This window comes from Salmo salar, unplaced genomic scaffold (genome assembly GCF_965601325.2).
Source record: "Salmo salar unplaced genomic scaffold, fSalSal1 ptg000984l, whole genome shotgun sequence".
Lineage (NCBI taxonomy): Eukaryota > Metazoa > Chordata > Actinopteri > Salmoniformes > Salmonidae > Salmo > Salmo salar.
Window position 1 is genome coordinate 522,501 of NW_027675576.1, and position 12,500 is coordinate 535,000.

The 12,500-nt window shown below is 41.1% G+C and overlaps 1 protein-coding gene across 1 annotated transcript in view; it reads right to left on the minus strand.

The window, feature by feature from the left end:
* LOC145877379 (tripartite motif-containing protein 16-like) overlaps positions 1-12,457 on the minus strand; it is a 17,604-nt gene extending 5,147 nt beyond the window's left edge. Inside the window, exons 1-6 of the mRNA XM_082972695.1 lie at positions 12,193-12,457; positions 11,373-11,489; positions 11,070-11,154; positions 10,712-10,940; positions 2,995-3,019; positions 813-986 (exon numbers count right to left, since the gene is read on the minus strand). Coding sequence (XP_082828821.1) covers positions 813-986; positions 2,995-3,019; positions 10,712-10,940; positions 11,070-11,154; positions 11,373-11,489; positions 12,193-12,410 — 848 coding nt within the window. The 5' untranslated portion in view covers positions 12,411-12,457. The remainder of the gene's footprint in view (positions 1-812; positions 987-2,994; positions 3,020-10,711; positions 10,941-11,069; positions 11,155-11,372; positions 11,490-12,192) is intronic.
* Between the last annotated feature and the right edge of the window lie 43 nt (positions 12,458-12,500).

A 12,500-nucleotide genomic window follows, 5' to 3' on the forward strand; every position in this document is an offset into this window, starting at 1 on the left:
GTGTGTGTGTCCTGTGTGTGTGTGTGTGTCCTGTGTGTGTGTGTGTGTGTGTCCTGTGTGTGTGTGTGTGTATGTCCTGTGTGTATGTCCTGTGTGTGTGTGTGTCCTGTGTGTGTGTGTGTGTGTGTGTATTTGTGTGTGTGTGTCCTGTGTGTGTGTGTGTGTGTATGTCCTGTGTGTGTGTGTCCTGTGTGTGTGTGTGTGTGTGTATCCTGTGTGTGTGTGTGTGTCCTGTGTGTGTGTGTGTGTGTGTGTGTGTGTGTGTGTGTGTGTGTGTGTGTGTGTGTGTGTGTGTGTGTGTGTGTGTGTGTGTGTATTTGTCCTGTGTGTGTGTGTGTGTGTGTATTTGTCCTGTGTGTGTGTGTATTTGTACTGTGTGTGTGTGTGTGTGTGTGTGTGTCCTGTGTGTGTCTGTGTGTGTATTTGTCCTGTTTGTGTATTTGTCCTGTGTGTGTGTGTGTCCTGTGTGTGTGTGTGTGTGTATGTCCTGTGTGTGTGTGTGTGTCCTGTGTGTGTGTGTGTGTGTGTATCCTGTGTGTGTGTGTGTGTGTGTGTGTGTGTCCTGTGTGTGTGTGTGTGTGTGTCCTGTGTGTGTGTGTCCTGTGTGTGTGTGTGTGTGTGTATGTCCTGTGTGTGTGTGTCCTGTGTGTGTGTGTGTGTGTGTGTGTCGTGTGTGTGTGTGTGTGTGTCCTGTGTGTGTATGTGTGTGTCCTGTGTGTGTGTGTGTCAGAACGTTTGTCAGAACGTTTGTCTTACTAGCCTGATAAGTCCAACATGTCTGATATGAACATTGACATAAACCCTCTACATACTTGAGTTTCTCCAGTCTGCAGTGTGGATCCTCCAGTCCAGCAGAGAGCAGTCTGACTCCTGAGTCTCCTAGGTGATTGTAGCTCAGGTCCAGCTCTCTCAGGTGTGAGGGGTTTGACCTCAGAGCTGAGACCAGAGAAGCACAGCCTTCCTCTGTGACTAGACAGCCTGACAGCCTGCAAAGAGTCAAATCATATTAAAATCACACTGCTATGCTTTGGTGGTGAAAATAGTGGCAGTATAATTTTTCAACATTTTTCAGATATCAGTGTCCTGAAACCTGCCATATCTATTCGTAAATTCATGTATCATCATTAAAAATGACAAATGATCAAAGTATTGCCTGCAGATAGAAACATGTATAGTACAAATATTTGAGTAGACTGCCCAGACCAGTTTAAAAGCAGTATCAGTCAAAAGACAGACAGTGAGGTATCAGATTTAGATTGTATTGAGCATACAGTCCAAACCATATCTATTTTGACAGTGAAGATAACATTTTAAATGTGGCTCTGTACTCCAACATTTTGGATTTCAGATCAAATGTTTCATATGAGGTAACAGTATATAATGTCACCTTTTATTTGAGGGTATTTTAATACATACAGTTGAAGTCAGAAGTTTACATACACCTTAGCCAAATACATTTAAACTCCATTTTTACAATTCCTGACATTTAATCCTAATAAAAATTCCCTGGCTTAGGTCAGTTAGGATCACCACTTTCTTTTAAGAATGTGAAATGTCAGAATAATAGTAGAGAGAATGATTAATTTCAGCTTTTATTTCTTTCATCACATTCCCAGTGGGTCAGAAGTTTACATACACTCAATTAGTATTCGGTAGCATTGCCTTTAAATTGTTTAACTTGGGTTAAACGTTTCGGGTAGCCTTCTACAAGCTTCCCACAATAAGTTGGGTGAATTTTGGCCCATTCCTCCTGACAGAGCTGGTGTAACTGAGTCAGGTTTGTAGGCCTCCTTGCTCGCACACGCTTTTTTATTCTGGCCACACATTTTCTATAGGATTGAGGTCAGGGTTTTGTGATGGCCAGTCCAATACCTTGACTTTGTTGTCCTTAATCCATTCTGCCACAACTTTGGAAGTATGCTTGGGGTCATTGTCCATTTGGAAGACCCATTTGTGACCAAGCTTTAACTTCCTGACTGATGTCTCGAGATGTTGCTTCAATATATCCACATAATTCTCCTGCCTCATGATGCCATCTATTTTGTGAAGTGAACCAGTCCCTCCTGCAGCAAAGCACCCCCACAACATGATGCTGCCACCGCCGTGCTTCACAGTTGGGATGGTATGACGGCTGTGTGGTCCCATGGTGTTTAGACTTGCGTACTATTGATTGAACGTGTTACCTTCAGGCGTTTGGAAATTGCTCCCAAGGATGAAGCAGACTTGTGGAGGTCTACAATTTTTTTTCTCTGAGATTTTGGCTGATTCCTTTTCATTTTCCCATGATGTCAAGCAAAGAGGCACTGAGTTTGAAGGTAGGCCTTGAAATACATCGAAATTATGTCAATTAGTCTATCAGATGCTTCTAAAGCCATGACATAATTTTCTGGAATTTTCCAAGCTGTTTAAAGGCACAGTCAACTTAGTGTATGTAAACTTCTGACCCACTGGAATTGTGATACAGTGAATTATAAGTGAAATAATCTGTCTGTAAACAATTGTTTCAAAAATTACTTGTGTCATGCACAAAGTAGATGTCCGAACCGACTTGCCAAAACGATATAGTTTGTTAACAAGAAATTTGTGGAAAGGTTCAAAAACATGTTTTAATGACTCCAACCTAAGTGTATGTACACTTCCGACTTCAACTGTATGTGATTGACGATTAAAAATTAAATTCTGATGATGCCATGATTAAGAAAAATCATGAATAAATCATGAATCAGAATGAGTGAGAAAGTTACAGAGGCCACAACAGAACATGCTAACCTCTCACCATTACCATTAACAGAGGCTACAACAAAACATGCTAACCTCTCACCATTACCAATAACAGAGGATACAACAAAACATGCTAACCTCTCACCATTACCAATAACAGAGGCTACAACAAAACATGCTAACCTCTCACCATTACCAATAACAGAGGCTACAACAAAACATGCTAACCTCTCACCATTACCAATAACAGAGGCTACAACAAAACATGCTAACCTCTCACCATTACCGATAACAGAGGCTGCAACAAAACATGCTAACCTCTCACCATTACCAATCCCAGTGGGGGTATGATCCTTGTGCCTCTGTAACTTTCTCATTCATCATCATTCTCGATTCATTCTTATTCTTACTGACAATACAAGTAAAGTGACTCCAAAATGACAGGACATTATTCACCAATCAGTTTCTATTAGGAAAAACATCATCCAAAATACAATCAAAACAAACTGCAAATGAATTCAACAAGTTAGTAGAATCACAAGCTTGATGTAATCACTGCAGGCATGGAATATGTGACCAAATACTAAACTTATGACAACTTTAATACAATATAAGTGAATTTGTCCGAATATGTTCAACTTTTTCAAATGGGAGAACTAAATACATAAAGTGCTTTCCTTTCTTAACAGTAACACAGCTATGTATGAAAATAGCCTCAAATAAAAGGTGACATTCTGTACTGTCACCTAATAAGAAACATTCCACCTCATATCCAAAATGCTGGAGCATAGCACCACATTTAAAACTGTAAGCTTCACTGTCCAAACACATATGGTGTGGACTATGTGTGCCTGGTAAACACATATGGATCTGGTGAACAGTTATCACTTGTTGACCAACTACAGGAATACTGACCTCAGAGTCTCCAGTTTACAGTGTGGATCCCCCAGTCCAGCAGAGAGCAGCTCCACTCCTGAATCCTTCAGGTCATTGTTACTCAGGTCCAGCTCTCTCAGGTGTGAGGGGTTTGAACTGAGAACTGAGACCAGAGAATCACAGCCTTCCTCTGTGACTCCACAGCCTGACAGCCTGCAAAGAGTCAAATCATATTAAAATCACACTGCTATTCTTTGGTGGTGAAAATAGTGGCAGTATCATTTTTCAACATATTCAGATATCAGTGTCCTGAAACCTTCCATATCTATTCGTAAATGAATGTATCATCATTAAAAATGACAAATTATCAAAGTTTTGCCTGCAGATAGAAACATGTATAGTACAAATATTTGAGTAGACTGACCAGACCAGTTTAAAAGCAGTATCAGTCAAAAGACAGACAGTGAGGTATCAGATTTAGATTGTATTGAGTATACAGTCCACACATATCTATTTTGACAGTGAAGATAACATTTTAAATGTGGCTCTAAACTCCAACATTTTGGATTTCACATCAAATGTTTCATATGAGGTGACAGTATATAATGTCACCTTTTATTTGAGGATATTTTAATACATACAGTTGAAGTCAGAAGTTTACATATACCTTAGCCAAATGCATTTAAACTCAATTTTTACAATTCCTGACATTTAATCCTAATAAAAATTCCCTGTCTTAGGTCAGTTAGGATCACCACTTTATTTTAAGAATGTGAAATGTCAGAATAATAGTAGAGAGAATGATTTATTTCAGCTTTTATTTCTTTCATCACATTCCCAGTGGGTCAGAAGTTTACATACACTCAATTAGTATTTGGTAGCATTGCCTTTAAATGGTTTAACTTGGGTTAAACGTTTCAGGTAGCCTTCCACAAGCTTCCCACAATAAGTTGGGTGAATTTTGTCCCATTCCTCCTGACAGAGCTGGTGTAACTGAGTCAGGTTTGTAGGCCTCCTTGCTTACACACGCTTTTTAATTCTGGCCACACATTTTCTATAGGATTGAGGTCAGGGTTTTGTGATGGCCACTCCAATACCTTGACTTTGTTGTCCTTAATCCATTTTGCCACAACTTTGGAAGTATGCTTGGGGTCATTGTCCATTTGGAAGACCCATTTGTGACCAAGCTTTAACTTCCTGACTGATGTCTCGAGATGTTGCTTCAATATATCCACAATTTTCCCTCCTCGTGATTCCATCTATTTTGTGAAGTGCACCAATCCCTCCTGCCGCAAAGCACCCCCACAACATGATGCTGCCACCGCCGTGCTTCACAGTTGGGATGGTATGATGGCTGTGTGGTCCCATGGTGTTTAGACTTGCGTACTATTGATTGAACGTGTTACCTTCAGGCGTTTGGAAATTGCTCCCAAGGATGAAGCAGACTTGTGGAGGTCTACAATTTTTTTTTCTGAGATTTTGGCTGATTCCTTTTCATTTTCCCATGATGTCAAGCAAAGAGGCACTGAGTTTGAAGGTAGGCCTTGAAATACATCCAAATTATGTCAATTAGTCTATCAGATGCTTCTAAAGCCATAAAATCATTTTCGGGAATTTTCCAAGCTGTTTAAAGGCACAGTCAACTTAGTCTATGTAAACTTCTGACCCACTGGAATTGTGATACAGTGAATTATAAGTGAAATAATCTGTCTGTAAACAATTGTTTCAAAAATTACTTGTGTCATGCACAAAGTAGATGTCCTAACCGACTTGCCAAAACTATAGTTTGTTAACAAGAAATTTGTGGAGTGGTTGAAAAACACGTTTTAATGACTCCAACCTAAGTGTATGTACACTTCCGACTTCAACTGTATGTGATTCACGATTAAAAACGAAATTCTGATGATGCCATGATTAAGAAAAATCATGAATAAATCATGAATCAGAATGAGTGAGAAAGTTACAGAGGCCACAACAAAACATGCTAACCTCTCACCATTACCAATAACAGAGGCTACAACAAAACATGCTAACCTCTCACCATTACCATTAACAGGTGCTACAACAAAACATGCTAACCTCTCACCATTACCAATAACAGAGGCTACAACAAAACATGCTAACCTCTCACCATTACCAATAACAGAGGCTACAACAAAACATGCTAACCTCTCACCATTACCAATAACAGAGGGGGTTTGATCTTTGTTAGTAGAATCACAAGCTTGATGTAATCACTGCAGGTGTCAGGAATCCCGCTTCCTGAGTCTGTTTCTGCCTGAGCTGACTGTTTTCTGTTTGGAGTGTGTCTAAGGTTTCTGAACGCACCCTGTCTGGTTGCCAGGCGACGAAGTTAGGCGGGAGATCTAGTGATTACCCTACACCTGCATCTCATCAACCTTCTGCACACCTGGTCCTGATCATCACCTCTTCATAAGCCCTGAGCTGACATCCATTCCCTGCTGGATCGTTAGCAACGAACAGCCTCATGTTTCCTGAGCTAGTCTTGTTGTTTTGTTCTTGTTACTGGTTACTCACCCCCCGTTTACTCTGTCTACAGTCATCCTCCCGGAACATTCAACTCCCTTGCCTGGCCGTCGGTGGATACAGTGACTTCATTGAATCCACCCATCTACTCTCATCAACTCACCTCCGCTGCCGCTCCGTCTCCTGGATCACTCAAATTACACATCAAGACTACCAATAAATACTCACCTTCATTTTACTCACCTTGTCCTGGTCTGCTTCTGGGTTCTGTCTTAGAGAAACGTGACAGCAGGCATGGAATATGGGACAACATGCTAAACTTATGACTACTTTAATACACTATAAGTAATATGTCCGAATAGTTACGACTTTTTCAAATGGGAGAACTACATGCATAAAGTACTTTATCTGATAATACTGACCTCAGAGTCTCCAGTTTACAGTGGGGATTCCCTAGTCCAGCAGAGAGCAGCTTCACTCCTGAATGCTTCAGGTCATTGTTACTCAGATCCAGCTCTCTCAGGTGTGAGGGGTTTGACTCCAGAGCTGAGACCAGAGAAGCACAGCCTTCCTCTGTGACTCCACAGCCTGACAGCCTGACAAAGAGATCATGACTTCAAACACATTGTTAACCTGTTAGGGCTAGGGGGCAGTATTGACACTCCTGGATAAAAAACATACCCGATTTAATCTGGTTACCACTCCTACCCAGTAACTAGAATATGCATATACTTATTACATATGGATAGAAAACACCCTACATTTTCTAAAACTGTTTGAATGGTGTCTGTGAGTATAACAGAACTCAAATGGCAGGTCAAAACCTGAGAGATTCCTTTACAGGAAGTGGCCTGTCTGACCATTTCTTGAACTTCTTTTCCATCTCTATCATTTACTAAGGATCTCTGCTCTAACGTGACACTTCCCACGTCGTCCATAGGCGCTCAGAGCCCGGGAAAAAACAGAATGTCGTCATTCCAGCCCCAGGCTGAAACACATTATCGCCTTTCTCAAGTGGCCGATCAAGGGACACTGGGCTTATGCGCGTGACCCCGACCGCCCCCGCCTTTGGGATTTTTTCCTCTGTTTGCCGAAAAGGAGATTCCCTGTCGGAATATTATCGCTTTTCTACGAGAAAAATGTCGTAAAAATTTATTTTAAACAGCGGTTGACATGCTTCGAAGTACGGTAATGGAATATTTAGAATTTTATTGTCACGAATTGCGCCATGCGCGCGACACTTCTTTACTATTTCGGATAGTGTCTGGAACGCACGAACAAAACGCCGCTATTCGGATATAACGATGGATTATTTTGGACCAAACCAACATTTGTTATTGAAGTAGCAGTCCTGGGTGTGCATTCTGACGAAGACAACAAAAGGTAATCAAACTTTTATAATAGTAAATATGATTATGGTGAGTGCTAAACTTGCCGGGTGTCTAAATAGCGAGCCCGTGATGCCTGGGCTATGTACTTAGAATATTGCAAAATGTGCTTTCACCAAAAAGCTATTTTAAAATCGGACATATCGAGTGCATAGAGGAGTTCTGTATCTATAATTCTTAAAATAATTGTTATGCAAGCGTCCCACCTAGCCCATAGAGGTTAATTTAGTGTAGAAGGACAATGGCAGATGCATTTGGTTAATTCTCCCAAACAACATATATATTCTTCTTCTGTGTCCTAGAATTGTATGGTCATATTGTTATACTAATGTGAAAATCAATGCATTTATTCACACACACACACACACACACACACACACACACACACACACACACACACACACACACACACACACACACACACACACACACACACACACACACACACACACACACACACACACACACACACACACACGACACACACACACTGGACACACAGTCAGCATATAACTTTGTCCAAGTGGTGGTCAGAATGTTTGTATTACCTAGCCTGAAAAGTCAAACATGTCTGATATGAACATTGACATAAACCCTCTACATACTTGAGTTTCTCCAGTCTGCAGTGTGGATCCTCCAGTCCAGCAGAGAGCAGTCTGACTCCTGAGTCTCCTGGGTGATTGTAGCTCAGGTCCAGCTCTCTCAGGTGTGAGGGGTTTGACCTCAGAGCTGAGACCAGAGAAGCACAGCCTTCCTCTGTGACTCCACAGCCTGACAGCCTGCAACGAGATCATCATGACTTCACAAACACACTGTTTAGTTAACACCAGCAGTGTAGAAGGACAATGGAAGATGCATTTGGTTTATTCTCTCAAACAACATATAGATTCATCTTCCGTCAGCTACAATTGTATGGTCATATTGTTATACTAATGTGAAAATCAATGCATTTATTCAATGTTTTCAATGTAATATTATACACATATTATAATGCATATTTTTCTTTAACCTGAATATTTCTTCCTGATGATTAGATTTTATATGTCATTTTATGTACTCACAGAAATGCACTGGAGGCTTTGAACACTGGCAGCAGCCTCAGAAGACCTTCCTCTGATCTGGAGTATTTCTTCAGGTCAAACACATCCAGCTCCTTTTCTGAAGTCAGCAACACAAAGACCAGAGCTGACCACTGTGCAGGTGACAGGTTGGGTTTTGAGACACTTCCTGAGCTCAGGTAGCTTTGGATCTCCTCCACTAGAGAATGGTCATTCAGTTCATTCAGACAGTGGAACAGATTGATGCTCCTCTCTGTAGAGGGATTCTCCCTGATCTTCTTCTTGATGTACTTGACTGTTTTTTCATGGGTCTTTGAGCTGCTTCTTGTCTTTGTCAGTAGATCTCGTAAGTGCTTCTGATTGGACTCCAGTGAGAGTCCCAGAAGGAAGCGGAGGAACAGGTCCAGGTTTCCCGTCTCACTGTGTAAGGCTTTATCCACAGCACTCTTGTAGAAAGAAACTTCAGACTTGTCTCTGAACAGCGCAGAAAGGTTCCTGGACGTTGATTGCGGTTCGGCCATTAGATTCTCATTGTTGTTAATGAATGAGAGGAACACATACACAGCAGCCAGAAACTCCTGAATGCTCAGATGAACAAAGCAGTACACCTTGTCTTGGTACAGAACACATTCCTCTTTAAAGAGCTGTGTGCACAATCCTGAGTACACCGAGGCTTCATTGACATCAATGCCAGCCTCTTTCAGGTCTTCTTCATAGAAAATCAGATTGCCATTCACTAGCTGTTGAAAAGCCAGTTTTCCCAGTGACAGAATGCTCTCTTTATTCCAGTGGGGACCTGTCTCTTCTTTCCCAAGATACTTTTCATTCTTCTGTTTGGTATGAAACACCACAAGGTGTGTGTACATCTCAGTCAGAGTCTTGGGCATCTCTTCTCTCTTATGTTTCAGCATGTGTTCGAGGACTGTTGCAGAAATCCAACAGAAGACTGGAATGTGGCACATGATGTGGAGGCTCCTTGATGTCTTTACATGTGAGATGATTCTGCTGGCCAGGTCCTCATCACTGAATCTCTTTCTGAAGTACTCCTCCTTCTGTGGGTCATTGAACCCTCGTACCTCTGTCACCTGGTCAACACACCCTGAAGGGATCTTATTGGCTGCTGCAGGTCGGGTAGTTATCCAGAGGAGAGCAGAGGGAAGCAGATTTCCCTTGATGAGATTTGTCAGCAGAACATCCAGTGAGGTTGACTCTGTGACGTCCCAACAGATCTTGTTCTTCTGGAAGTCTAGGGGCAGTCGGCACTCATCCAGACCATCAAATATGAACAGAACTTTGTACTTGTCGTAGTTGGAGATTCTTGATTGTTTGGTTTCCATTGAGAAGTGATTAAGAAGTTCAATCAAAGTGTGTTTGTCCCCTTTCATCAAATTCAGCTCCCGAAAAGGGAATGAAAACACAAATTGAACATCCTGATTGGCTTTTCCTTCAGCCCAGTCCAGAATGAACTTCTGCACAGAGACTGTTTTTCCAATGCCAGCGACTCCCTTTGTCAGCACAGTTCTGATGAGTTTGTCTTGTCCAGTTAAGGGTTTGAAGATGTCGTTACATTTGATTGCAGTCTCTGGTCTTGCATGTTTCCTGGTTGTTGTCTCAATCTGTCTCAGCTCATGTTCATTATTGACCTCTCCTGTTCCACCCTCTGTGATGTAGAGCTCTGTGTAGATCTTATTGAGAAGCTTTGGGTTTCCTTGTTGAGCGATCCCCTCAAATACACATTGAAACTTCTTCTTTAGATTAGATTTGAGTTCACGTTGGCAAATCACAGCAAGCTCATCTGAATGAAGAAATAACACAGAGGATATTAATATTACGTCTGTTTTAATGTCTACAGTATTGAAGGACTGTTAAAGTTTTAAAATAATAATTTATTCTCTTAAGTGACTCTATAAATGTATCAATGTTTTCTTAATGCATTACAGACTGGTGTGACTGATTATATTATTATTGGTATTATTGATGGTATTATTAATGTTGTCTCTCTCTGTCTCTCTCTCTAAATTAATCACCACATCACATCCCTTCTGCTACTTGATGAGGTCACAAGGTGTTGTGTTAAGGTTGCTACAATATCATTGAGTTACACAGCTACTTTAGCTGTACTTTAGCTACAGCTTTTAAATGTTATAAAACAGCATTCAACATGTGGCAGACAGATCTTACATTTCTCCAGTGTCTCAGCAAGCTCCTTCTGGTTCATTTTCCTCAGGACGTGCAGTGTGATCTTCAGAGCCCCCTCTCTGGCACTGCTCTCCTGCTTCTCATCTTCAGCATCCACCACTTCCTCATCCTGCTTCTGACTCTCAAAGCCTTCTGGGAGTTCTGGACTAAGAATCCTCTTGAACATCTTCAGCTCGTTCTTCACAAATGTCATAATTTTCTCTTCAAGCATCTGAAATAAATCATGTAAATAAGTTAAGCAAGAGAAGACATGCTTTCTCATTAACACATTAATGAATGATTGACAGATCAACTTTACTTGAGGTAAACAAAAACAAATGTACATAACAGGACCACATACACTGAATATGGAGTCCATGTCTGTTTGATGACTCTGGGAAGACTGACCACTGAGAATCTCTGACTCTGATCTCTCCTGTTGGTTTCTGTGGACGAAACATGAGATTACAGTACACACACACACACACACACACACACACACACACACACACACACACACACTGTTTTAGGACTATGAAAATGGACTAAAGGATTAGCCTATGGATTATGAAAACAACCAAAAGAAATGTGAAAATGGGAGAGGAGAAATGACTAGAGACAGTGTTGTTTAACTCACTGACCATGACCCATGAGTTCTTCTTACCTTTGTTCAGTAGACAAGTCTCCCTCTCTAAACTTTATAGGACGATCCATAGACTGGTCACTCTTCATGGACACACAGCTGGGTACAGGGGAGGCTGGTCTCTCCTGCTTGATTGGTCTTCAACACAACAGAGACAAACATTACATCTCTCATCTACTCTGATCTCAGATGGGAAACATAAGAAGAGTTCCAAAACGCAACATATCACTTTACAGAAATGAGCTTTTATTGTTTAAAGAAATTATGTATTAATTATTACATCTCTCACAGACAAGGATTTGTTTCAAATCTATCACTTGATGGTTTCATTTCAGAGAGACAAAAATCATGTTTTTTTATGCAAAATGCTATATATCTCCCTCACTCTCAAATGTGACCGACCGGCTCAATTTGGTAATTAACTAAATAACTACATATATAGTGATTTTGGTTTATGTCAGTTTAATTGTTTGTTATGGTATAAGTTGTTATTTTATGATTGTAAGTGATAAAATTAACTAGTAATTCTCAGTAATTACTACTTTAGTAAGGAATAACACATTTTTTCAGCACTACTGCAGTTGCTAAATAATTCCAATAGATGGGAACATAAGACCACAATGACATTTCAGAATATTAGATTAGTTTTCTCCCTGGATACACCACCACTCCCCACGCTTCCTGCAGAACCCCTGCAGTACCTCCGCAGACCCCGGATTGAGAACCCCTGATTTAGCAGATGCTCTTATCCAGAGAGATTTACAGTAAGTGCATTCACCTTAAGATAGCTATTTATTTAGGAAATAAACTTAGTTAATTATTCATAAAATTGTCATCTTACCTCTTAGCTTTGGTGTTATGTCCGCCAGAGAGATGCATTTTGGAGGCAGGGCCCCCCTTCTCTCTCTCGCCAGAGAGACTCATTTTAGAGGCAGGGCCCCCCTCCTCTCTCTCCCCAGAGAGACTCATTTTAGAGGCAGGGCCCCCCTCCTTCCTCTCGCCAGAGAGACTCATTTTAGAGGCAGGGCCCCCCTCCTCTCTCTCCCCAGAGAGACTCATTTTAGAGAACTGACCCCTAAACAGAGATCCAACATGTTGATTGTGGTTAACACAGTGACAGCTAAACAGAGATCCAGCATGTTGGTTGTG